At 39.9% G+C, this 23,702-nt stretch overlaps 1 protein-coding gene across 3 annotated transcripts in view; it reads left to right on the plus strand.

The window, feature by feature from the left end:
- Positions 1-23,702, plus strand: part of BCAT1 (branched chain amino acid transaminase 1) — a 75,293-nt gene that overhangs the window by 31,481 nt on the left and 20,110 nt on the right. For 2 of the 3 annotated variants that reach the window (XM_069807880.1, XM_069807879.1), the window contains exons 3-8: positions 11,026-11,226; positions 12,411-12,467; positions 14,538-14,648; positions 15,539-15,658; positions 17,950-18,113; positions 19,751-19,893. In XM_069807880.1, coding sequence (XP_069663981.1) covers positions 11,116-11,226; positions 12,411-12,467; positions 14,538-14,648; positions 15,539-15,658; positions 17,950-18,113; positions 19,751-19,893 — 706 coding nt within the window. In that variant the 5' untranslated portion in view covers positions 11,026-11,115. The remainder of the gene's footprint in view (positions 1-11,025; positions 11,227-12,410; positions 12,468-14,537; positions 14,649-15,538; positions 15,659-17,949; positions 18,114-19,750; positions 19,894-23,702) is intronic. The other variant, XM_009920155.2, reaches the window with a different exon arrangement.

Raw genomic sequence — 23,702 nt, forward strand, 5'->3', positions numbered from 1 at the left:
CTCTCATCAGCACCAGACCGGGTCAGCTGTGGCTTTGTCCATTGAACGCAGTGCTGCACTACTTTCTTTAAGAAAATGTTTCTTTCTGATGTCCAGTCTGAACATCCTAAGCTAAAACTGTCAATTACCATTTGGTAGGTCATCTCCATATCATTTCCATGGAAGTACATAGCTGTAGCTACTGTTAGATCAGGATGCCAAGCTAGAGGCCAATTCTGTTGTTGTCATAACAGTATTTAGCATTTGTGGACTGGGCATTTCTTTAGAAAAGGTCATTCTGATTTTATCTTGATTTCAGATGAATCTATTCACTCTAGCTTTTCATCAATGGCAATATGATTTGCTTTTTGTCATGTGTTGAATCAAAAAAGATTGGTGAGTAATAACATTATTAGATCACAGTGCCTTCATATCACTTGATTAGGCCTCCTAGCAGGGTACGTACGTGCTGCAGAATTACTTCAGGTGATTTACAATCGAATCTGTTCCCTCATCTTCACCTGCCAAGAGGGAAGCCAGCTACAGCACAGCGAAGATTGAGTGCTGGGTGGTTTCTGTGGTATTCTGCATCCACACAGGTATTGCACAACGCCTTTTGAATATTACTAGTAGCTGGGCAAGTCTGACTTATGTATCTGCTGCTTTCATTCCACTTATTAGGAAAGTAGAGATGTAGGTCACAATAATGATCAACACAGAGTGTGCTTACAGTTGAGCATCCTGTTTTGATGAAAGAGAGAAGAAACAAAGCCCAATATGTGTTAATGAATGTTTCAGTGGTTGTTGGTTGCTAGGAGAAAGTGGCTTTCCTGAAGAAGACCATGCAAGTTGCATGCACAGGTGGAAGGTACACTAATGCAGCTTAGTATTGCTGATTGCTCTACTTGGCACATCAATATTTCTAAATCAAGCTTGTTACCACAGAGTAGCAGCAGTAGTGTCACTGCTTCAGGATCGTAGTAGCCAAGAAATGCTACTTAGCAACAAGTTCTTAGTGCTGTGAAAATAATTCACCATGATTCTTCCATGATATGCTAAGGGATGATTTCACAACAGTCTGCAGGTGGATTTCTCGTGCCATCAGGAACCCATCTATAATGTGGCATTTGAGATATGTGGCAGCTCTCTTCAGTTTTAGCTTGGTGGCAAGTAGTTCCATGTTTCTCTTCAGGTGGGTAATGTGCTTCAAATAGTTGCAGGCTTTTAGCAAATAGGTTTTCTAAGCTGTAGTAGAGAAACTGATTGTCCCATTATCTGAAGCTGTAAGATTTGTAAATAAAGCTAATTGTCTTCTGCAAATAACAGGAGCTATTAGCCAAGATAAAAGGAAGATGCTAGAAGAACAGCCATGGGACAGTTTAGCTGATTTATAGCACAAAGAAAGTGATGCTTTATCTTCTTTTTAACTAGGAGCTTAAGATATAGCTGGTGTTTATAAAAGCACAGAAATTGTTCTAGAATTTTGGAAATTCCATTGGCTTGTATAATTTTCTGGATTTATTTTTCCCAACGTGAAGAATTGCTTTTAGAATGTAGGGCTTTAGCACCAGCCAATGATTCCCAAAGGAACCTATCTGACTCCGAAAGTTATAAAATCCATGATGTCCATACCTATTTCCAAGAATTCTTAAATTTTAATGTCATTGTGATAGCAAGTCCCCAGGTTTGATATTGAATGTTTTCTTTGCTGAACACACATGAATAAGAACTACAATTTAGGAAAAGAATTTAGTCTTTTTTTTTTTTTTTCCATAGGATTCTGTTGGCCTTTCTGTTTGCTTTTGAAATCATGTCTATATCCTAACTCTCATGAACTAACAGCCTGGAGAGCTGGAAGAGTTTTATCTTAATCCCATATTTAGTCCCTGTTTCTAAGAAAGTACTGAATGGAATGAACTGGCAAAATGTGGCAGTTTCAGTGGCAGATCAAACATTGAAATTCATGGCAATTTGTAAGTTTACCTTGTGTCTACCAGTGTGAGAGGGAGATGGGATAATAGAAAAAGCCGGGTTTAGTTAACTGAATGTTTGAAATTATTCCTGTAACCTTTATGTGAGTTACTGTACCATGAAAATATTTTATATTCCCAAAAGTTTTTGAAATTCCATATGAAATGATAAATTCTGAATGCCTTCATTCCATGAATCCACTTCCTTGCATGTCTGCAAGCTTATTAAAATCACAGTAAGAAGATTTAATTGCAGCTGCTTAGGACTTCGACGTGAGATTATGATTCTATTCTTGGCTATTCCACATAACATGTTTGTGACTGGCCAGGCTACTTAGGCAAAATATTTCCAACTTGTTTGTCTGAAATTTAGACTTGCAATTCATTTCTGCCTTCAATATGGCTACTTCTTTTAGAAAAGCTTAGATGTAAATATCTCAATTTTTGTTTCACTTTCTTCATGTGAAATAGAAATTATGTTTCCCGAACCAGGAGACAGTAGTGTCTCAAATATTTGTGGACACATTTTTAAGTTTTGTTTTCATACAGCATTTTTTGAACATCTAAAACACTGCGCTGCTGTACAAAAATGTGATATCAGTGAAATGTCACAGATCTCTTTATTCCAGTTTTGTGTCACAGGCCAGTGTGAGCCCTCAGCTTGTGTTAGGCTCAAACCTTCTCCCAGGCAAACTCTTTTCTAAAAATGGAACATTGTGTTTATGCTACAATGCAGAAATACAGTGGTTGTGAGGCAAGGAGCAGCACGGCATCAGGAATTGCATTAACCAAGCTGTCAGATCTTTTGAGAAGAAGCAGTACATACTAATATAATATGAATAGGGTAATTAGTCAATGTATTCCATTAGTGAAGAATGGTCCTAGTTTTGTATTTATGGAAATGTTTGAGTATGAGTCTGAGAAGACTTTCAGTACAAGGAATTGGCCTATTACAAAATTGAAGTCTGTGATTCACTATACGGAATTGCTTCCTTCTAATCAAAAGCCCAGGTACACCTACCCTGCAGACATGAAGTGCAGTTGCATGGCCAAAGAGGATTTTTATATAGCTAACTGGACCAGCAGTAACAGTAACAGTGGGCTACAGCAGTGTGTTTTTCAGTCCAGTGCAATGACTGCATTAAAGCCTACTCACACTTCCTCCCTATTCATACTTTCTGATCACCCCACTTAGTTAACTGGAATAGCTGTTAGTAAACAGAAGTAGTTTATAGGACCAAAATGCAATAAAGTGTCCAGTTTCTGTTCCTATGTTTAACAGTCTTATCAGCTTCTTGGTGGTTTATATTTCAAAGAGGTAGTCATATTTGAAATGTTTTATTGATGAGATACTAGATGACTGTTCTTCGTAGATCTGAAAATACCATTAGCTGGAGTAGAGGAGAGAGACCCCATTAAAATCAAATAGATGCTTCCTTAAGAATTCCCTAATATCATGTAGAAGGTTTCCTTAGGATCTGTAGGAACCCCATTCCTTCATCTTTCTTAACTTTATAAAGATCTATTTTCCGAAACTTGTGTCAGTGGAGAACAGACTAATGAGTAAGGGACAAAAAACCCCCAAACAAACCCAAACCATTACTAGTCCATTTAGTTTTCCTGAAACAGTAGAAAAGGGTGAGGCTATAAAGATTTAGGTAGTTTTGCCTCCCTTACAATCCAAATTCTTAAAAAGATGGAGTAAGGGGTCTTGATTAACTTGAATGGGCTTTGGATCAAATCAATGGGAGTTGGTGCAGGGCAACATTTTAGCAACATATGGAAAAACTCTTAAAATTTAGTTAGTGCCACTGAAATCAATGATACTGTGTATTATCCATGTGCTTGAGTGTTTTGTAGGGCAAGATTTGTTTCTTCAATGCTTTCTCTACAGTCTAGCCAGACTGTAGCTTTCCAACATCTTTATTTCCCTTCTGGTGCATTTTGGGAGCTTCAGACTGCATTTTCAGCTGTGCTGCTGCCCTAGGTGCCCTTTTCATTCTCTAAGGCAAGAAGTTTGTCAATTCCAATCACTTATCTGTTGTCTTGTCAGAGCAGGTTTAATTCCCTGCCCACTGCTCCAAATCAAACATTCCTGCATCAGAGTTGGAGCATCTATCAGGTCAGGGGAAAGGTTAAAGAAGCCAGCAATATGTTGAGCCCTTCTCCTTTTCTTCCCATTGCTTGCAGAGTGTAGCAGAAGTTCATTCTTTGGTTTGACGAATATTTGATAAATATCTGTTACGAATAGTTTGGGTTAGATGCGTTGCAGAGGAAGGACTAGACAAAGTCCTTCCAGCCATATTTTCTGTTGTTTCCGTGATTGACTCACAGCTGATTCAGAGCCTTGACTCCCTTTTGCTTTGTCATTTGTTCTGTGGTTTATTACGCAGTGTACAGTGAACCTGATGCAATGATTCCAGGCCCCAGTCCAATTACATGTGTTAACATATTCTCGGATGAAGTCTCAGGGAAGCTTTATGTTGAAAGATTTCTCAGTATTCTCCCTCCGGTTGCAGAAGTTATTTTGTTTCATTTTGTTTCTCTTTATTTTTTTTTTTTATGGTAGGAAAATTAAGGCTTTCTTCCTGCTCAAATCTTGTTATATCTTGGCACACTTTCCATTCTCAAGCCTCAGGCTCTGCTGTAAATTTAAAATAGTAATGATGGTAAAGGGATTATAGGATAGCTTACATTAACATTATTTTTTATACTTATAAGCTAGTAATAGATTTCTAAGAATTTATTTAACTCTGTCTTATTCTGTTTTGAGTTGATAGAACTCTTATTGTTCTTACTGTTTCTACTATAGATCTTATTATTGCAATCAGAGCATACAGGGCTTAGCCCTATACAGAAAGTGATGGTCTCTGCCCCAGAAAACTAGCAGCCTTTTCTAAAGAAGATGGGGATGGGAAAAGAAACAGAACCACAGACCTTGGTTTACCCAAGGCCTGTAGGACATAAATCTCGTCTTTTTTACCTAAATAGATGCTGCTGTGGTGTCAGCTAGTGATTAGTGGATAGAGCTGAGAGGTAGTAAGTCAGACAAACCAGACAAAAATAACACCTGCTAGAAGAGGTTGCAGTTGGTTTCATCTACTGGAGCAGTATTCAGCATTTCTAAGACAGGGTTTAGGGACAGGCAAAACAGGTGATTGTTTATTTTGTTCCAGTGGAGGAGAAAAGTACCAGTTGCCCTAACACCACCCACAGCCTCCATAACCTTTTCCTACTTTCTAGTTGCATAGCCTAGCACTGCTGCTCTCTGCTCTGATGCCACTGATGGAGGAGTTGGCAGTCATCACTGATTCCTTTCAGAGTTTGGCACAAGCCTTTTTTTTGAGCAGTTGTAGCTGTTAAGCATGATTCATGATTTCTGCCTGCAGAAAGCAGGCCCATGTGGTGAAGGCTATTCCTGGATCAGGTTGCAATTCCCTGTGGGCTGCTCCTAGTAGCTCCTACAGGAGCAATTATGTGCAACATATAGTAGTCTGAACCCTGCTATATGAGGTTGCTGGGCTGGAATATCTAATGGATGAGCTTCTCCAGCCAGCTAAGATCACTGCTTAGGTGAGTAAGAAAATGGGGGCAATCCTCTGCTATCTGCAGCTCTACATCTGGAAAGTGATGGAGCTGAATGAGTTACACGAGAAAGGTGGTAGCTTGCTTATTGGCTGCAAGGCCAAAAAAAACTTCAGAGAAGACAGGGTTTCGGCTTCCAAAGGTAAATTAACAAGCTGCTTTCTTCAGCCTAGTTAGTATCCTCAATCTAGTTCACCACCACTGCTTCTCTTTGGCAGTGCAAACCTCTTCTCAGTCTGTGATATAGGAGCCTCAGGTTCAGAAGGACAGGCAGAAGGTGTTGTAGGGTGAAAGTAGCTGCTCCAGCAGAAAGAATGGCTTCCTAGGATAGATATGTGTGTGCAGGGGAGGGCCCAAAAGCAATGATGAGAGTGCCACAACCATAAGGACTGAATGGCCGGAAAATTACATCCTCATCCCTGGAGCCCTCCTCAAAACCATTCTGTTTAGTCAGAGCCTCGTTCTCTCCAACTCCCCCTGGCTATGCTTTGTCACCTTTTCCCTCTATAGTAATTCCTAATGCTCTTTGTAATCTGTCTCCTCAAAATTTGCTCTGCTACTGCAACCACATTTTGCTGGCAAAAGAAGTTACTCAGTTTTGCCTATGCTTCCATGCCTGTTATTGCATCAGAGGGCCCTGATCTTTCCTAAGATATGCTTACAAACTCAGCATAAGTAATAAAAAATAATAATTGCAGTTGGTTTGTGATCTTCAATGAATCACCTTAACTAGAAGTCAGGGAGGTTACTTATTTCATCAGAATAGATTACAGTCAGTCTCACTGAATGGATGTTAATGTTTTGAGGATCTCTGCTGAAACTTGCTGTTACAGTTAGGTAACTTTGTAAGCTATTTTACAGCTGAGGCTGCCAGTTCTGTTTTTATTCAAGTAAGTGATAGAAGCACTTGGCCCAGCAGTGTTTGGAGAAGTTTGGGTATGTCGAATGAATTACACCTGTTACAGCTGCTCAACCTACTGCTTATGGTCTAGTATTTTCACTGCAGTGAAAATAACCACAGCCAAGGATCATTTGGGAAGGCATTGGCAAATCTTGATGGAAAGAGTAGGACAAAATATGCACTTGCCATCTGCACCTACCTGAGACAGCTCTCTAGGGTAAGAAAGGTAGGAATGTAGTAATGAGAGTAACAGCTCTGGCCAGAGGCTGCTGTCATCTCCAAATCCACCTAAGGCTATTGCAAAGGCTGTGTAAAGTAAGCATTAAACTGACATCTTGGCTAGGGGCACCAGAATGTCTTGCTACAGCTTTGGTTAAAATTGACACTGGCCAGCATGTCACTTTTAGTTTGACCTAGCTCATAATTGACAAGATCTGTTTTGATCAAATGATGAATTTTAGTATCAGGAGGTCACAATATATCTTCTTTACTTGGGCTGGGTAAAGCTTCACTCTGGAAGAAGTTGCACTGGAATCAGCAGGCACCTTTCAGATGAGGGGCTATTAAAAAAAGTGCATCTGGTTGAGACAGTGGCTGTTTGTAGGTGTACTGTTGCTATATAAGCCCTGAAAATCAGCAGTATCCAGCTGGCTTCTCCACAACTCCCTTTTGCCTATCATAAGCAGGGCAATCTGGTTCTTCCTGTTTCTTACCAGAATGCCCTGGGCTGGGACCTAGGCACATACATATTGTACGTACTGTACTGCTGCGACATGAAAATTTGCAGGGCTGGAACTACGTCTTTGTCATTTTACTTTAGGCAACAGGGGCCAAATAGCTGCACTCAATAGACTGCGTTCAACATCTGTTTCTTTCTTTATCTCCCTTATCCTTTTTGTTCTTGCATTTACTGGTTTTCCTTCCAGTTTAATGGTTTTATTAGGCATCAGTATCAGAAGGTGCTTGAGAGCATGTTGGTAAACAAAGCAAGCAATACACAAACCTAGTTGAAAATTGCCCTTTGTATTGGCAGTACAAACAGCAGAGATCTGGATGGGTGTTAATGCCAATCTCTAATGCATCCTTAATATGCTGCTTTCAGGGCTGGGGGAATGTTGACAAAGAAAAGAAATAAATTGCCATTTATAAAGGTCATAGGTGATACCATGGTAGCACTGCAATAATTTTTTAATGAGTGATATTAAAGTAATAGGCATAGATACTCCTGGTATTAGTCACCTGGCCTTGCTTTGCTCTCTTTTTGGGGGTTCTTCTGAGTGTTTGGTTTCCCTCCTGCTGGTGCGGCTTGAACAGCACCACAAAATAGTGGGACAGGACTTCAGTCAAGTTAAGCCAAAACGGTCTGTGGACCAGGTGAGATATTGTGTAGGAGGTCTTACGACTCAGGGACCTAGAAGAGGTTGAGGGTGCTGGCAATACTTCATGCTGTAGACCATACTGTGGGAGAGAGTACTCCAAGGGTGGGTTCTCCAACACCCCCCCGAATTCCCCTCTATGGAAAAAAAAGATTCAATGTATTACAGCACTTGATGGTGTCTTAATATAAAAAGCATTGGGATTCTGGTGATTTTGCACACTGTTAACTTGCACTGCTCACTGCTTGGTAAAAAGAGGGAGAAAAATAGAATAGAATGACTAAGGGGGAAGAGCCTTAAGAAAGGATCTTAAGAAAGTAATGGCCCAAAAAAATCTTAAATGCATCTCCCGAAAGCTTAACAGGATTATAAGGATCAGGAAAATTGCCTTTTTGCCTGTTTAATGATTGTTACCCTCCTGGCCTGTGCAGTTTAGCCTATATTTGAGGTCTTCTGCACGGTGTTCCTACTGTTGTTTGAAGGAAGTGTTCTGGGTGAAGTGTTGTACCTGATATCATTGAGTCAGGTGTTTGCAAAATGCCCGAATGAAAGCTGGTTTCCCTAAATGCTGAAGGAGGTGAGAAACAGCGGGTGGGTTCCTTGTGCAGAGTGCTGAGCTCCAGGAAGCTCTGTGGTCCAGAAACTATTTGCTTCTTTTCTCGATAAGCATCATAGCTACCTACCTCTCTAGGCTTTCTGCCTTCACGTGACTGAACTTGAAGTCCAGTCCAGTGCTTTCTGTTTGTGACCGCAGAAAGTCCCCAATCCTTGGGGCTGAGAGCTAAGCAGTGTGGGCTACTGCTCTGAGCCATTGTCACTGCTGTGTGGCCGCCCATCACACAGGAGTACCCATTTTATTGAACTTGCAGGAGGGAGTGCTTGGCCTGCATCTTATGTCTAATGAGTCAGCATAGGAGTACTCTGGATCTGGGACCCTCTTTGTATTAACCATTAGAGCATAACAGTGTGCTTGTATTGGATCAGCATAGTTTTATTAAATTATCACTCACATGACAGAGACTGTCCAAGCCTCTCTTGAACCCCATGTCTACAAATCTGGAGAAATATCTTTGGTGGAAAAACTGGGTCAAAGAAAGCCCAAATGCTCCCAAGTGAGCATTTCTTCACTTGTGGCTGCAGCTTGCTGCTCCCTCTACATGTGCTTGGGGGCCTGTGAGAAGAGCCAGATTAAAATCCTTCCCCATTCTTAAAGGAAAAACTATTTGTTAACCCTGATGAGCTTAGCAAACTGTTTTATAGGGCTGCCTTTCAACTAGTTGTACTACCACAACTGAGGAAGTGGCAAACTGAGGCATAAAACCAGAAATCAGCACACTGATGGGAGTTCTAGGGGATGAGACTCCATATGATAATTCTGGTGCCCAGGCCAGTTTATTGTAAAGATAATGACTTTAATGAAAATGACCTGAGATGAGACAGAAGCCTTGACTTCAGGGAGAGCTGTCAATACCACAGGCAGTAGGAGTTCTTTAGAAGCTGTGATTCTGTCCAGAGATAAAGCCAAGGATATAACTGTGTTCTACATCCTTGCTTAAGCCCCATTGACATCCTGCTCCTGCATAAGTGTTTTCCTGAGCTAAGCCTTGCATTGTAGATAATTACAAACACTCCTTTGTGGCTTTTATTTTGATCTACACTCTTCTGTGATATATTTTTTTCCAAAGTGCATGATAAGAGGTTGTCAGGTAAAATTCATTTTTATTTCCAGGACATCATTAAGTAGTGCTTTTCCCATTGGAGCATTCACTGTCAGCAGAATAAAGGGTACTATTGAGAGTTAAGAAGAGTAATTGTTGTTTCATCAGATTATGTATTAGTTCAACCGGGCTAATGCACTGTAATATCTAGACAAGACCTATAATTGGAGATAGTTTGAAACAAGCTTTTAGCTATTCATGTGCTCTAGCTCTAAGTTAATTTCACATCTAAGCCATTAAGCAAAAAAAAAACAAAAAACAACCAAAACCAACCAATCAATAAAAATAGGCCATTGTTCATTAAAGACATCTTGAAAATCAGGTTGTTTACAGAGATAGGGGTGCACATGTTTTTGTGTTCTTTTTCAAAAGCTTGGGAGTAATTTTTTCTCATTTTGCAGAAAGTGTGCTGAGTCTGAGAAGTCAAGGTCAATGATATTTCTTGCAGAACTGCTTTTTTAGTGCATGTGCAAATCATTTGAACAATAGTCTGAACTACCTGCATTCCAGTCTATTCTGTATGTACCCAACATAGAGGAGTAAGATTTCGCTTGGGGGTCTGTAATAAGGGTCAATGCTTTCTGAGTCATGTTAGGAAGGAAAATGGAGCTTTGAATACAGTTTGTTGTTGAATTCTTCCTTGCCTCTCACCAGCACAGTTTAAATGCTCCACTGGCATAGAAAGTGAATGGAGAGGGTGGATCAAGGCTCTGCCCGCTTCATAGCCCTCTCTAGTTGTTTAGCCCCTGTCTGTGTATAAAAGGGGGGTGACCTGCCAGAGATCCTGCTTTCCTTCTTCCCTTGCTGTTCTTGAGGATGATTCACACCATACAAGCTACTATAAAGAAAATTAACTCTATCCCAGCCAAAACCAGTGCAAAAAAACACCTATGCTGCATTTCTGCAGCTAGTCATGGCTCGAAAGAGAAAGTTAATCACACAGGGAAACATTTAGCCTTCTTTGCTAATGGGATCTTTCTAGGAAAATATGAATGTGAATGAACAAGCTACTGTGACCCAAGTAATCTGCAGACTGCTGGCTCTGATCTTTCACTTTGGTTTTATGCATTTAAGGAAAATCAGCATAACATATCTACTTAGTTGTGAGGGGGATTAATTTCTGATGATCAGCTTATGTTCTGAGGTACAGCAATTGGCTGTTTCTGGAACTTGTAGAGATGTGTTAATCTAAATGTCTAAGAAATTTTCAGCTGCTAATTTTCTGTTTTTACACCTTGTACTGCTTCCTCCACTTAACAGTACTTCAAAATACACTAACTACTTCAGGTATAAGCAGCACTGTGTATATGTGTGCATACATAGTATGAATACTTTGCCCACTACTTAGAGGTTAGCTGCCTTTAACTGTTCTGTCATTAAATGTCCCCGCACATAAAATATTGCATTTGTCCATGTTCACTGATGCAGAATAATTTTTAAATCAGTCTGACTTAATTATTTTTATACACTTCATTTTTGTCTTCATGTTCCTTCAGGCTTCAGACTTGATTATCACCCCAGCTACGACTTTCAAGGAAAAACCAGACCCCAGTGGTTTGGTATTTGGAACTGTGTTCACTGATAATATGCTGACAATTGAATGGTCCTTGGCTTCAGGATGGGAGAAACCTTATATTAAGCCGCTTGAGAACCTTTCATTACATCCAGCCTCCTCATCTCTGCATTATGCTATAGAAGTGAGTACTGAATCAATTTGGAAACTGCTATTTTGTTTCATTAGCTCTTGAAGCCATAGCTTTGTAATACATGGACTACTACTGTCTTAGGTTTATAAATATAGTGTTACATATTGTTTTGTTAACTGATGTCCTTCCAGAATAATTCCATTATTTACAACTGGGTTATGTTTATGTTAGTATAACTCAGAAGCAACTCTGGCCTATGGATTCCAGCTCACTTAACTTTCTAGCCTAGTGAAGGTGAGCCCTTTCTTGTATGGTGACAAATTCATTTGAGAAAGCATTCTAGTTCACTGATGGTGGATCGGTCCAATTACTGTCTCTGATGTAACTTAATGAAGAACTGGATAAGACCACATGAGATTCCAAGAGTAGCTCTAATCTGGGGACCGAACATGCACTTTGTGAAAGTTATTTTAAGCTGTTTCAAAGGTTCATATCTTGGATTGCAGGACAGACTAGCCAAATGCTTGTTTGCAACTCCTAACAAGTCTCCAAACTAGATCTGATATGTTCAGCATATACAAGCGATTTAAGCAGAGAATATACAGCAAGGAACTTTGGAAAGTGAAATGTTAAGTCGGAAACCAGCGTGGTTAACAGTTTCCGTGCTTAGCTGCTTACTGTCTAAAGCTGCCTTTTGTGTCCCCAGAGCAGCTTTGGCTATACTCACATCTGTGTGAGAGCCTCAGTGGGGCACGTATGCTGAAATGGAAGCCTGCTTCTCCTCCCACTTCTGGGTAGGTGGGAGTGTCTCCACTGAAGTTAGTGGAGTTGCTTGTGCTTCTTTTATTATTTCCTTTTTTTTTTCTTTTTGTTGTTGTTGGGTTTTTTTTAAACCACTGATGTAAGGGAAGGATCAAGCTTTTCTCTGCTTGTCCCTGAGCTCCTGCCTTCACCATTTTTTGTTGTTGCTGTTTTTTCTCCATCTAGTCACCAAGCCTCCAAAGGTCCTGTGTAAATTACAACAGGCCACTGTGACTAAGGCTGCAGTTCTTGATCTGCCCAAGAAGTAAGAAACCACGCTGGAGTCCCAAATCTATATTTCACTCTTAGTAGCATATTGCTTTAATGCTCGGCCTCTGGCCCAGTCTGAAATCATTGCTAATATGAATATGCTCTTATTTTTTTTCCATTTTTTTTTTTATTCTTTTACCCTTATTGCATCACGTTTCCTCTAGCCAAGAGGACAGACAGAGGAGAATCTGGTGCCAATGCTGTGGCTCAATGAATACACAGTGGGTATAATAAAAATGATGAATTTGGCATTCCCTCCCCTTTCTCCTTGCCCTCCATGATGCAGTGTGATAGTCTGGATCTGCTGAACTCCAGATCCAGCTCCTGTGATGTACGGATGTCAGATAATATTGTTTGCACACCACTGTAGCAGCCAACCATCAAGCAACCACAGCAGTTGCTTTTATTCAAGTTGAACATTTCTGGAACACATCACTGTCTCCCTTTTTAATGAGTGAAAGGTTTTACTGAGCTCTGGAAGGTTTAAAATATTTCTTTTTGGAGAAAAAGATTTAACAGCTTGAGAAGGCTTTGTGTTTCAGTAATGATGTGATTCTTCTCTCAAACCATTGATCAAACCTTAGTAGTAACATTCCTTCCTCTTCCCTCTCATTAAAAGTTCTGTGAATGTGTTTGGGAGAAGGGTGGGGGGAAACAACTGTTCTGTGATAAGAAAGTAGCATTACAGGAATGTGGTATTAGTAACTGACCCAATAAAAATCGTTTCAAAGTATGAACCATATCACCAGCTATGCTATCCTTTATTAAAGGTAGAATTTTTTTCTTGTACCTACAATGTCTATCCTAGGAACAGTTTCTTTTTCAAAACTGTGTACAAAGTTTTTAATAGGGTTGGCATTGCCATAGGAATAAGATAAATTTTGAAGGCAAAAAATTCTGGGTTCTAATTCTGGTTCTGCTGCATAGTTGGCATGTAGCCTAAGGAAAATTGCCGGGATTCCTGCAACCCAGTTAGAACCCAATTAAAATTTGTCATGTGGAAGGACCTAGCTCTGTCATGGGACTGCACAAAAGCTTTCTAAACATTGCATTTCACTGATCTGCATGAGAAAATGTTATAGAATTTAATAATAATGAAGCCTTGAGTATACTACTAAAATTATTTATACACAAACATGGGGGGGGGGGGGGGGGAGTGTCCAAATAAAAAACCTGCATACGTAGAATTCCAACCACATAGAATGTATTTCCAGCCATTTTTTGTGGAACAGTCAGGAGGAGAATTCTGAGGAGACTGACAGTAGTGATGCAGTTAAATTCATAGAACTTATACTGAAATTTAATGTACAAAGGAATGCTTTAGAAAACAAATTATAAAAATCTGAACTCTTGTCTATAAGCATAAGTGATCCTTTAATACTTAATCTAAATAATACCTGTATATATGTATATATTAATGTGAGCTTATATAATACATGTGGTTTCTGCCTATAACTATAACTGGAAATTATCAATCTGTAGCTGAAAATAACTGTGGATATTTTGTGGGCCTATGTTTTTTGCTGTGGTTAGGAGATGCTGTAGAGCATTCTGTTGGGAGGACACTGGTGGGATAAGGTTTTCTGGTAAATTGGTTGTCAACAACAGTCATGCAGATTCTGCAGTTTGACAGGATAATTATGACTAATTTAAGTTTCCTGTAAAGTATAGATAAAACATTTTCATGCATTCTTCCTCTAGTGTAAGGCTCATGCATCTGTCTTTCATGCTAGCTAAACCCCCTTCCACAGCGTAGGGGTATATGAGGGAAATAAGTGACCAAGATTTTGCTACAACTATAGCAAGAACTGCAACAGAGTTCCCTTAATTACCTTATTCTATGCTTCCTGCCAAAATGCATTTTGGACAGAGCCCTAAAAATGATTGACATATATAATTAAATTCTATAGATCTTTTCCATAAGGGAGAATACTGTTTTGGCTCAGCCTTAGGTATCGGTCAGGATGTGAGAGAATAGTTAAGTCAAACACATGCTACAAATTTTAATTGTAATCAAATTATGAAAAAAATGGTTATCATTAAGTCCCCTGACAGAGAAAGATACATCCGAAGCACAGACAGGACGTCTTTATATTATAAACTTCATAATAGTACCTCACAGGAGTGTGTTGCAAGGATTAACTAGTTAGTATTTATGCTTTGAGTACTGTGAACAGGAAAGTTAAGTTCTTTTATTTCCAAAGGGTGTGCTCTGCTTTTGCACAGATTGTCATGGGATAACATGTCTCAATTATTATTTGATTTCTTTTCCATCCTTTTTGGCTTGGTAGCTGTTCGAAGGAATGAAGGCTTACCGAGGAGTGGATGGCAAAATACGCCTGTTCCGGCCAACCCTCAACATGGACAGGATGGCGCGATCAGCAAAACGAGCAACTCTGCCAGTATGTAGCCAAGGCATCTTATTCTCCTGAAGTCAGAGTGTTTTTTCATTTTCAGAGTGCAAATATCTGAAACTTTATAGTGTAACTTTTATCAAACTCACTAGCTCTTGAATAGTGCAGTTAAACTTTGTTAAGACATCTTATTCAGTGAAGGGAACTGTTTGAAATGCATTTTTCTTTTAGATCACAACAGTATTTTGCTTTCTTTGTTGTCTCCCTACTGCCTCAGATGTACACAGTCTATTTCTGAGGGTTGAGTGCTGTTCTGCAGGTATTTGCATGCAGATAGCTGATGAAATTTTTCTGGTGCTAATATTCTTCCTTCTTGCCATTTCTGCTTCAGCCTCTGAGTGCCTTCATTTTTGGTCATGCTAGCAACTTAACACTGCTCTTAGCAGTTGTATATCAGCCGGTGAATTTCCTCCCACGCTTACTAACTGTATTACTGTAAGAACTTTGCAACCTTGCAAAACTGGGAGACTTGGTGGGCCCTTTGGAGTTACAACCCAAAGCACTCTTCTGCAGAAGAGGTGGTGCCATAGCTTGCAGCCTGCCACAGTGAAGGTGTTGGCTGCACAGGGGGTTCTCTCCATGTGCTTTGGACTCAAGAAGAGTCAATGGCTCTTTTTTATGATCGTGGGAGGATACTTTGTAGCAGGAGGAGGGCATTCAGGATACTGTATAAAAAGGCACAGTAGCAAAGACCATGGGATCTTAAATTCTGTAAGAAATGAACTCAAGGAAGATGATGTAGTCCTATGAACCTCTATGGACTGTCACTGTTGCATATCCGGATGAAGTGTTCCCCTTAGCATATGGATCAATAAAGACCACAGAATGTTTGGGTTATATGTCTCCATTTGCTTTTCTCCCTTGCTTTTCCTTCCTAGTGTTTTGACCAGAATGAGCTGTTAGAGTGCATCCGGAAGCTTGTGGAAGTGGAAAAGGAGTGGGTCCCATACTCAACTGCTGCCAGCCTGTATATCCGTCCTACCTTAATTGGAACCGAGGTGTGAAACATTTTTTTCCCCTCTTACCTTTTGTGTATTTAAGCATGAGGCAAAAGCCTGCATCCATAAAGGAAAATATGCAGCAGTCATTAGATAACTATTACAATTCAGGGGCAAATTGTTTTTACGCTTTTACTTCTGAGTTAGTCACCTTTAGCTCTACCTCACAAATTTATGTTGACCACACCACCACCTAGTGGACACATTGATTCAGATCACAGAAAGTAAACCGATTAATTCTGAGTGGTAATGGCAAAATTCAGATTAACTTTGGTTTTGTACTGAAAGGATAGTTATTTGTGCCATGGTAATGTATGCCTTTAAAATACTAATAATACAGAGAAAATGTGAGGGAGGAGAAGTTTGCTGTATAGATTTTGTGATTTCATCTCATACCTTCATCCTGACCTTAGTGAGGAGATTTTTGAAGATTCTACCCACCAAATTAAGATGGCTCTTCTGAGAGAGACTTTTAACAGAACTAAGAACAAGTTCTTGTGTCAATTTATTCTTGAACCCGGACAAACCTGACTTTATAAGAGGCTCCTTAGCAACTAGGTATTAGTGTGTACTCTGTGAGTTTCATGTGAGTGTGAGTCAAGCCTATAGTATTTATAAAGGGAAATAGAAACAGGGAGTTTATTTTAATTGAAACTTTAAGGGTGTTTTTTAGCAGTGGGAAGAGAGAAACCTGTAATCGTAGAGCATAGGACAAGGAAGCTAAAGAATGTATGGTTCCTAACTAGGCAAGGTACTCTTCTGCAATATCCACATCTGTAAGTAGTTAACCATACATGAGCATTACACATTTCACATGTGTTCTAGGACTCCATTAATTTAATGCTTGTAAACTAGTTGCAGATTTTCAGGTGGAAAGATCTCCACTCAGTAACTGTAAAGTATTAATATTAAAAATTGATTTTTTTCCTCTTTTTTTGTTTTTGGAAATTCTTCTGCTGTTGAGCTTTGTTTCAGGTTAGCCAACATATCTGGCCTTTCCATGATGTCATTTGTTGTTTCTGGGTTGCATGTCCTGCTAATCTTTTATGAATCAGCACAATTATGAAACCCAGTTAGCACAATCTTTTGAATGATCGTGTAAGAATCCAGAAAAATATGAAGATCTCAGTTAGTTAATCTTGTTAGAAGTTTTGCTGAAGGAGTAAGGTAGACAGAAATCAAAAGAACCCTCTCAGCACCTGAGGAAGGCTTGTTTGTATTTTCCAGTAGTTCCATTATTACACTATTATTTTCCCTCCCACCTCCCAATTTAGCTTCACGTGCTTTGCGCACAGTGTTTTGCTCATACCTTTGGTCCTAAAGATTTCAGTTCAATAACTTTGTTCAGTGGAGACCTAATCTTAGAAACCAAGGATGAGCTTGTTCTTTTTGTGAGACTGGTTTCTCTGAATGGAGACAAAATACTAACACGTTCAGTTGCATAGAAGATTCCAAGAATCGTGGGCAACCAGCTGTACGTAGCCCTGCTTGAGCAGGGGGGTTGGACAGAGGTACCTTCCAACCTCAGTCATTCTGTGATTGTGTGGTCAGTCCTGAGTTTTGCAAAGAATCATATAGTTAAGCGAAGTCTCCTACCACAGGATTCAGACTTTGACCAGTGCCAGACTTTTCACTTCCACCTTCAAGTATTGATGGTGATGACTTGAAGTGTGAGAAGCCATCTCTTGGAGAAGAAGGGGAGGCGGGGGGGGAAGTGATACATTCCAGGTTATTTCCTGTGCTGTTGTGTGAACCATTTCCAGCAGGCAGATCATTTTAGCTTGTCACACAGCTATTCACAGAGCCAGCACTCAACTCTACCAATGCCAGTTCTAAGTGGCATTGGCTAATTCTCATCACTAATGCAGCTGACAGTGGTTCCTCTATGGTTGTTATTGCTAGCAGTGGTCCTTGCCACTCCTCCCCCCAGAAAGCTTTGCAGGCTTCTGCTGTGATTAATTCATATGATTATATAGTATCTTGTTAAGCTAATTTCTGAATTCTCAAAAGCTTGAAACTATTGGAGGAGATTAGAATAATATATACATAAATGAAACAGCTGTAAGTGAATGGTCACAGTGGAAAAAATTAGGGTTGTTATGTTACTTGGATAGGAGGGAAGTTATATAAATATTTTCTCTCCATTGCAGCACTTTGCATTGTCCTGGTAAAAGCACTCTCGTGCTGCAGTTCCTCTGAAAGCAGTGTTTCAAAAGCTAATTGTGCAGCATCTGATGTTTGGAGTGAAGTATACCAGTAACTTTTTATTTTTTTACATTCCTTATTTTCAGCCTTCCCTTGGAGTGAAGAAGCCAACTAAAGCCCTACTGTATGTCATACTTAGCCCTGTGGGCCCTTACTTTGCAAGTGGAAGCTTTAATCCAATATCTTTATGGGCAGATCCAAAATATGTAAGAGCCTGGAAAGGAGGAACGGGGGACTGCAAACTGGGAGGGTAAGAAAACATAATTCTGCATCTTCTGCATAGCTCACAAAGGGGATTTGGTTTTTAGTGAAGTAACTAATCCAGCAGAAGTAGGGGTATTAAATGTAGCAGTTAAACAAACAATGTACTATAACAAAGGTTTCAAAATTGTACTTTGCGAATATTATTTATTCAATTCAGTTGCATATTTTTGTTCAGAGATTACAGCCAAGTGGATTATTTGCAGATGCAATTTTGCAGCATCTCAAGCTGAGGAACCGGACCTGGAAGGTGTCTATGTACTACTTTGACTGTTCCCCTTGCAGAAGTTGACACTGAAGATACTACTTCTGTGATGCAGCATTCAGTGTAGCAGCCTGCTGCCAATTGGGCAGTGAGCAGCATTGACTGCTGACCTCCTTCCTTGGCAGACTGTCCTGATGAGCCATCTGCAGTTAGCTAGGGGAGTATGGGTGTTTAAAGGAAAGCATGGGATAATTATCTGCATTGACTTGACCATAGTCTGGCAGTTTTCTGCTGAACTAAGCCAAAGCACTAGTTAGGTAGAAACATAATTGTTGATGGCCAAGTACTTGCCTTTTAGAGTGAAGCTGCTTAGGGCTTGACTGGAGCAAGCAACTTGGATGTGGCTAAATAAATTACTTGATTATACATCCTTGGTCTTTGGTTTAAATGAAGCTTATTGTCTCTACCTGGGAGTTTCTTTTCCAGGCAGGAAGTTAGTAGTTGTCAAATGCTGCTGAAGTGAGCTAGTAGAATAATCAAAGGGCAAGAAAACAGCTTTCCTTCATTCAGTCTGATGTTCTGAGACCTTTACTCTTTGGTTGTGAGTTTTTGCTTAGTTTTAGAAATATATTAATTGTGTCCTGTGCATCCTTCATATGTCAGCTGTGAAAAAAGGAATAGTCTGGAGTCACTACTGACTTGATTCATGCCCAGAGGTGAGAACTCCAGTGTGGTCAGCACTTTGGAGCTGCTGACTTAGGGTCTTAACGGTTGTTGAACATGAGAAGCAAAAACGGTTTCCCCCCCTCTCAAAGCAGCTACAGAGTAAACACATCTTACTCAGTTATGTTCACTCCATAGGCAGCATTTTAGGAAAACAGCTGCTCCTCAAAGATATGGAATTCAACAAAGCCCATCTGCAGCTCCTGAAGCTACTAGTTCTGTGAATATCTTTCACTAGAAAAGAAATAACTCGCCTCTGGTGATTTTTGTGTTCCAAGAGGTTCATCTGACATATATGATATGAGGTAGATGGTTTTGTTTTGCTTTTTTTTAACACCATGAGCTGGATGGGAATTGTTGCTCTCTCTCCAGGATGCCAACTGCTAAATAAAGAGAAATAATTTCCTAAGCTGTCTAATTGCAATGATTAGAATGTCCAGAAAATTGAATAAGAGGTATTTTTAAGACTGTTTGGATGGATATGTTTGAGCTGCTGATATTGTTCAGCCCTTCAAAGTTTTTGGGTTGTAGATACAAGTGATCTAGTAAAATGCTAGTAGAGTATTTCCAATGAAAACATTCCAGGGACAAGCAGTAACTGTGCAGAGCACTTGCTCGTAAGGTAGATGTGCACAGAAATGAGAAAATACCCGACCAGGTACTCATAACTGTTTGCTCTTTCTTTTTGTTTCTGGAAGGAATTATGGTTCTTCTATTTATGCCCAGCAAGAAGCCCTGGAGTTAGGCTGCCAGCAGGTTTTGTGGCTCTATGGAGAAGATCACCAAATAACAGAAGTTGGAACAATGAATCTGTTTCTCTACTGGATAAATGAAGATGGAGGTATAGTAACACGAAACACGAAAACTTTAACAGAGTAGACAGCTGAGACCATAATCCACAGAATTACTATTAGAGTGCAGCTCATGAACCTTTTAATGAAGATGATTTAATAAGAAAATCTCTATTCTCTTCTGAAAACTGATAGGTGACTCTTAGTTATACCATTTGAAAGAGGAGATTCTGGAGCACCTGTGAGTACTGCCTGCTGATAACATACTAAACTGTTGGGCCGGTCAACGTGCTCAGAAGAGTCTAGCCATACAAAAGGTCACACTGCAGGTTTGGTGTCAACTCTAGCAGCAAGCTTGATCTTGAAGGAGGTGTTGAGTCAGAAACAATGCAGACATACTAAAGACACCATATGGCTGTGTAACTCTTCAATCTCTGTGGCTTTGGGCAGGAGTAGTTGCCATGATCGCTTTCTGGCAAGTCAAATGTTCCTGAAACATAGCCAAAAGTATTTCAGCATCCAGCTGATGAAGAACTCAGCTGTTTCTTTGAAGAATTTGAAGTTCTGTCCAGTGGAGGCAGAGAGAGAGAGAAACATGTCAGTCAGCGTTCCACATCACTAATGCTCAAATGGTGCTTTCAAGATATACCATCATTCTTGAAGCCATTTTTACCTCTTTGTACCCACAGTCATCTCTGAGCAATGTACATGCTGATTAGAAAACTGTCTAGTTAATGAGTAGCCAACTATTTAGGCATCTCAAAAACACCCATTGGGCATGCAAGTATTCAGTGCTTGAGAAGTGATAGCTGCAACTGAGAACTGGTTTGGAAGAATACATGACTCTGAGTCCTTAAAGTATTAAGCCAATGTATAGGCAAGTGAATAAAAGGACACCTCCTGACTTCCATGAGTGCTGGCCTTCCATGAAAATTAAGTGTTATTGAATTTTTTTTGTGGCAGCAGGTGCAGGGTTCAGACAGATATCAACATAGTGCCGTGGGTACCCTTGAAAATTGACATTTTTCTAACAGTGCTCAGCTGCAGTACAGAGGCAACATTCTGTGGGGACAGCAGTGTGCTTTGGATAGTGTGGTTAATGGGAGTCCAGCTACCTGACTCCTGTCTCCAGTTTCATTACTTGTTCTTCCGCAAAATCTTTACCACTTTTGTAAGAAGAGGGATGTTACTCCCTCAGTGTTGAATGAGTCTGTGAGTTCTTGTGAATTAAACTATAAATATGAGAAATCTTCTTGTTGTTGTTTTTATAGCAGCAGATTTGTCAGTGTAGCTAGATGGCCAAATTCACGCCTTGTGTAACTTTGCTGGAGAGACATGAAAATAGATTTTGGATCATTCTGCCCAGGGAAAGGATGCTGAAGGGGGGACGTAATTAGAATTCAATGTTCTCATTGTACTTAAACCAGGAATATGCTGGAATTATCCAGCTGCAGCACCGTGCTGTTCCAAAGATCTGCCAATCACTGTGTTACCAGTGCACTACTGAATAGTACTATTGTGAGGTGGCTGTAGCAAACAACTTGTAATTCATGCCACCCAAGCTAACTGTATACTGGCAAACCTGCCATTTCAAATGACATGGTCATTAGCATCATTGGAGCACTTTGCTGTCTCCCAGTGTGTTGATTAATGCTTAATTTATGATATCTTTGGTTGAGAATCACTCTTGCTGCCAATGTGTGTCATCACATACCTGCCTATGGCTTTACATTGTGGTTTAAAAAGTGTTTGCCATTATGTTCTGTGGTTTTGTTTTGTTATGCAAATTCTGCAGCTGAGAGAGGGATCTAACGTAAAAATAGTGAAACAGAATTGCAGATCTCATCATCAAAAGGAAAATGCCCTTCTTTGTGTGTTCAGCAGTCTGGACTGCTCTACTTGCTTTATAACAAATCAAAGACCTAGCCCAGTAAAGCGTAGACTAAAGGACATCTATGCTTCTAATGAGAGTAGGCTTTTCTTGCAAGCCTTTGCCATATATTTTTGGTTACAGCATTGTGACTAAACATGACATGTTGTCTTAGGTGGCAGGAAGAGCCTGGAAAAATGTTTTGTTTGTAACATTGACGAGGGATTAGAGGAGGAAACTATTCAATTTCTGGTAAAATAACATGACATGTTCCATGCTGCTCTTGTATGCCCACTGCTGCTCTGGCTGAGGCTTATAATGACCGAATCTGGATCCCTGCTGTTGCATAAATACAGGAGTGTTATCATACATCAAGTACTGTTTACGGTTTATGTTCACAAAGTGAAAATTTTGGTCACTCTACAGTCTCTTCCACCTGCCTCTTCGGAGAACATAACAATCCCAAGAAGCTGTTAACATTGAAACTAATTTCCTTTAATAATGTCTGTTCTGCTGTCTGGAATATAGGCTTGACTTTATGGAAAACCCTAAAATTTAAACATATGTCCAACCTGAAGTTTGCTAACTATGTAATCTGTGTGCACTTTCCAAAAAATTTAGTTTCTTCAGAATGATTTGGAACCATCTGGGCTCTACTTCTAGCTTTACTGTTAAGGCATTGTGGATAGCATTCAGGCATTACTTAATATTTTTGTGCTGTTACTAAAATGGGGATTAATAATGCCTACTTCAAAATAGCTTACATAAATGGTTATGTAATTAAATAAATGGGTTAAAAGATTCTCTGGAACAGTCAGGTAAAATATCAGGCAAGTTTGCTTAGTGTTCTGTAGGTGGAGGATTATTTGTGCTGCAGAAGTATTTTGTACAAGTAGGCTACTAACAAAATAAGGATCTACCTTCTGCTCTAATAGAGAGCCATAGCAATAGCATGGAGGGGAGAGCAGCAGATGAATGCGATGCCAGACAAAGAAAAGGAGGAGAAAGTGATTGAGGAAAGTAAATTGACAGAGATACAAAGACAGAATGATTGTGTGAGGGGAGAGTAGAAGAAAAGCCTGAGGGAAATACGGAGAGAGAAATAGAAAGGTCCGGAGCAAACTGGGAGAGGAAGTCAGCTGTTAATACTAGTGAAATTAGGGTTTGCTGGATTCTCCTTGACCCTGAAGTTCACCTGGTATCTGTTATCATTTTGGTAAAATATGTGTTGGTGAATTTCTCAGCAATGTTGTAGTGTGACTAGTACTGAAGGCATCCCATGTTTGGAATCTTATCTGCCACATGTTCAAAAATACAGGTGTGTAAAGTTTGAAGCTGTGTAATATGCAAGACCTCATTTTAAAAATCCCTTTAAACACTCTGATGGAGTTCCATTGTTATAGCATGCCTATACCATGCCTGGTGTAATGGGGTACTGGACTGATAGTGCTACTACTGTAACAATAACAGTAGTTAACTAAAGAGAAACCCTGACATTTTCCTTCAAATGCTTTCCCATCCCTTTTTGCTACTCTGTATTTTAAGGTTTCTAGCCCATCAAAATAATTCAGAAGGCAAATGGATTCTGTGAGCTCACAGTCTGGTTTTTTGGAGATGGACAAACTGATGTCATATGGAGCCTGGTTTGGCATCAACTCACAGAGAGGATGAGCTTTTTGGCATGCCATGTTGTATAGCATTATCATCTCTGCCGGATCCCAGGGGAGCAGATGTTCCTTGGGTGGCCCCAGGCTGGTAGGCATCATATGTGTACTTGACAAAATTGTACAGAGCAGGCTGTTTGAAACATTTCGAGACTCCCATGTCCTGTCTGCTCAGTGCTGTTTGGTGGCAGGTTTGGCCTGGCACCTTTTCAAACTATCTCAAATCAATTAATATATGTTGTTGAGCTTAAACGGGTTCTGGCAAAGATCTGTGGCAACATCATCAAATAGAGAACGTCACATGGTGTGTAGTCACAATCTTTGG

The sequence above is a fragment of the Haliaeetus albicilla genome, chromosome 19, assembly GCF_947461875.1.
Source record: "Haliaeetus albicilla chromosome 19, bHalAlb1.1, whole genome shotgun sequence".
In the NCBI taxonomy this organism is placed as follows: Eukaryota; Metazoa; Chordata; class Aves; order Accipitriformes; family Accipitridae; genus Haliaeetus; species Haliaeetus albicilla.